Below are 3,904 nucleotides of genomic sequence, written 5' to 3' on the forward strand. Positions count from 1 at the left end.
CCCCCCATGTCTCCCAGACGAGCCACTCGCGGCTATCCTGCGCTCTGCCCCAGCTGTGCAGCACCTGTCCCAGCCCCACTCCCTCCCTCGCCCCTTCCGCCACAACAGGCTTACCAGCTGGACGCTGCTCTGCATGCTGCCTGGCTGCGCATCAGAATTGGATCATTAAAAATCAGCTATCGGTATCAGCCCAAAAATTCTCCATTGGGGCACCCCTGCTGGTCACGAGTCCCTAATGTCACTGAGTTCCCCTTGCATTAGCAGCAGCATGGAAACTGCTCTTCAGCAACTGACAAGTAGAATCCCATCTTCAAGGCTCTCCTGGAAGATGTGCAGGAGGTCTAGGCTGAGGCGGGACCAGAAGTTCTCATGGAATTAACTGGATAATCCATTGAGGCCTTGGCCTTTCCCCTAGGTGCTTCCCCCTAGGCGAGGCCCCCAGTGGCAGTGGTCAGCTCTGCCAAGGATAGCTCCTGGTCAAACTTGTCTGCACTAGATGAGTTTAGGGAGGCTCTTGTGCAAGTGTTGAACTTCTTGTGGGCAGGCAGTCTTGGCTGCAAATAATTCTGTGTAGTAGCTAATGGCATGCTCTCAGATCTCAGTAAGGTCTGTGAGTACCTGGCCCTTCTTTCAAAGCAGGCTCAAGTTTTTCTATTTGTGGCAGGGACTGCTTTTCTTTTTTTATGTGCTCTGTATATGGCAGTCAACTCAATTAGACTGAAGTTCTGTTTCAGTGCTCCAGCAATAAACATGGCATATTCTGGAGAAATTCTTCCTTTTTTTGTCATCTGAACACTTTCTCCTCACGTGTCAGTTTTCTAATAACATGCCTAGAAATGAGTGCATTATTTTAGATGTGGTCATGTTGGAGCTTTTTGGTAACTGCTACTCATTGCATCCAACATGTCTGTACAACCATGAACTATATTGGCATTCTATAATGCTGTGTTACAAAGCACATTCCTATCTAAATTGCTGTCTGCTGTCACCCTAAATCTGTTTCAGCAGGTTTTTTCTCTCACTTTGCATCTGCATTATTTTGCTGCGAGTTAATTAGCTTGCATGTTTGTCTTATTTTATTTTTCAACATGTGCCTTAGATTAATGTGTTACATAATTTTATTTCAGATGCAGTTGTGACTGATATTTGGTCATTACCTTAGACCTAGGACATATTATATCAGTTGATTCTGATTTAAACCAAGAACAACATGGAATTGAATCATGATTATTTAGCCACAACTTGTCCTGCTCAACTGGATTGTTAAACTGTCAGTATTATGCCAACCAGTGATTTGTTTGAAATAACGTTTGTGTGGCACAGACCTGATCTGGCAACATGAAAAATGTCTCCTGTTTTTAGTGTAGTATTTTGGTCCTCTTGAAATCACATCGCACAGATTGTGGGTTATGACAAGCTGGGACTTAAAAGCAATTTGGTTTGATTGGTTGTCACAGCCTAGCTTGGAATACATCTGCATGTGTAAGCAAAAATTTTCTTATGGTTGTCCAATCACATTGACATGACAATCTATTTTAATTAACCTTGCAGAGATCAGGTGTAAATTTGAAATACAGTTTGGTTGGAATGCTGTGATTATAGTTTTTTTCACAGGCAGAAAATTGAGTTCTTATTTGATTGTTACTTATTACAGGTCCAGCTTGTTGGTTTGGATGAGGAAAGCTCAGAGTTTATTTGTAGGAACACCTTTGACCACCCATATCCTACCACCAAGCTCATGTGGATCCCAGATACCAAGGGAGTATATCCAGACCTGCTAGCAACCAGTGGCGACTACCTACGTGTATGGCGAGTAAGTACATTTCCCTCTAGAAGGACATGTAACATTAACTGCATTGTATGTTTATCACCCCATCTCCCAGTTCCATTGCTTTTGAAATGGATCATATTCAGCTTTGTACTCTTTACACTTTTTACAAATTGAGAAGAAGGCCATAAAATCAATGCAAGGTGTTGAGTAATTTGTTTCTGTTGCCTGGTTTCTCAGAATAATTCCATCCCCTTCCCTACCAATAATATTCTAACTGTCCCTGGTACATTAAATGTTACGGGAACAAGAACATTGGAAAGATGGCTTATTATATATAATGTGATGCCAAGGCCCAGTAAATGAATTGTAGCACAGCCGTATTAAAAGGCATGTAAATTTCTCAGTTTTACACCTTCAACCTTAAAGTCATATAGAAAATGCCACATAAAGTTACTGCTTGGAATTTTGAAAGCCTGATGCCCTTGGATTTTGGAGCCAAACCTTTCAGTAAGGCAGTTGTGTTGTTTCTTTTCTGAAGGTGGGTGAAACAGAAACCCGGCTGGAGTGTTTGCTGAATAATAACAAGAACTCTGATTTCTGTGCCCCACTTACGTCTTTTGATTGGAATGAGGTGGACCCGTACCTACTAGGTAAGGTTGCGTATTTTATGTTTTTAAAAGTCACATTTTGAATCCAACCCACCTAAGCAGTGACTGGAACTTCACACCGTGTGGCAATTCTTTGGCCAAGTTCCTAAATCAGGGAAACCATTGCTGTTTTAAGTGCGAAAGGACCAAGGTGCCTTTAGAAAAAGAGTTTCATTTTTAGAAATGTCTCTTTCGGAAAGGTTTGGGTACATAAGTTGGCGTGCAGGAGGCTTCCCTTGCTGTTGCTTGTGCTGTACCTAGAGATGTGGGTCGGGAAATTTTCCAGTGCTTTATTTTTCTGTGGGAAATTTTCCATTTCTAAAAATTTGTTGTTTCATAAAATTCATTAGTAACAATGAACGCATGCCAATACAGTATTAGGCAAGCATGGCAGTTTCAAAGTTGTAATTAATGTTTTTCAGGTGATTATCCCTAGGAAGTGTGTGAGAGAGTACATATATGTTGTACTGATGTGTAAACAGGAGGGTAAATACACTCTCATAATAATCCAAACCAAAAATCAAGTAATAAATTCCCTAATTGGCTGTGTGGGTCAAATCAAAACCACAGCTAAAATTTCTTATTTAATCTCAGACTGCAAGTGAAAGCAAAACTAAAACTGTGATTAATTTTTGTTTCACTTCCAGTTCAGCAAACACAGAGCAGTGTCTCATTTCTTTTCTTGAGTTGTGGAAGTTGGAAGTGTTTGCATAAGATATGTTAGTTTTTTCCTGATTTTGGTTTGAAGTAGTCATAATAATGCCTAATCAGAAAAAAACTAGTATGGGGCATCATTATAGTAAAACTCAAGCCACTGAAGCAAGGAAGAAAGTTAGTAGATGTAAATATTGCGGGCAGGAGTATGCTAACAACACAACAACAATGAAGAAACATTTAATAACATGTAAAAACTGTCCTGAAAGAGTACAAGCCATATACAGAAAGCTAATAAAATGAAGTGGTGGAACAACAACATCTAAGAAAAGTTTACTTCTTTCCACATAAAGCTTTGAATTTGTTTGAATATAACATTTAAACCACATGAAGTGTGCTGTATTTATTTTTTTTCCTAATCAAATATTTTGGTTCAAATACTTGTGGCTATTGGGACATAAAATTAACCTGGGGGTAGTTTTTTAGTATTTTGTTTACTACATATATGTCAAATAAACATGCTAAATCAGATCATGCTCTATTTAGGGTGTTAGAAAATTGTCCAGAAAATCCACGTTTCTGGATGTACGTCCTGGCAATACTGTTGCCATTTACCATGTTTCATTCAAATTCTGCAGCAGCAGCATTAGTTCAAGCAGGATGATTTAATTGGAGAACTGGGCTAGATTTTTAGTACTTAATTATAACCCATGGGCTAAGGTATGCCTGCATGATGGTAGATTCCACTTCACTCCTCAAAGTGGCAGCATGCACAGGAGGCATGTCTCCAGGGCACTGCCAGTGCCCTGCACTTCCCACCCAAAATGTCACC

General features: G+C 40.0%; 1 protein-coding gene across 1 annotated transcript in view; it reads left to right on the forward strand.

The window, feature by feature from the left end:
* DCAF7 (DDB1 and CUL4 associated factor 7) overlaps window positions 1–3,904 on the forward strand; it is a 57,776-nt gene that overhangs the window by 34,773 nt on the left and 19,099 nt on the right. Inside the window, exons 2-3 of the mRNA XM_019523605.1 lie at window positions 1,655–1,813; window positions 2,310–2,421. Coding sequence (XP_019379150.1) covers window positions 1,655–1,813; window positions 2,310–2,421 — 271 coding nt within the window. The remainder of the gene's footprint in view (window positions 1–1,654; window positions 1,814–2,309; window positions 2,422–3,904) is intronic.

The sequence above is a fragment of the Gavialis gangeticus genome, unplaced genomic scaffold (assembly GCF_001723915.1).
Source record: "Gavialis gangeticus isolate Ggan-Ray unplaced genomic scaffold, GavGan_comp1, whole genome shotgun sequence".
Taxonomy (NCBI): Eukaryota; Metazoa; Chordata; order Crocodylia; family Gavialidae; genus Gavialis; species Gavialis gangeticus.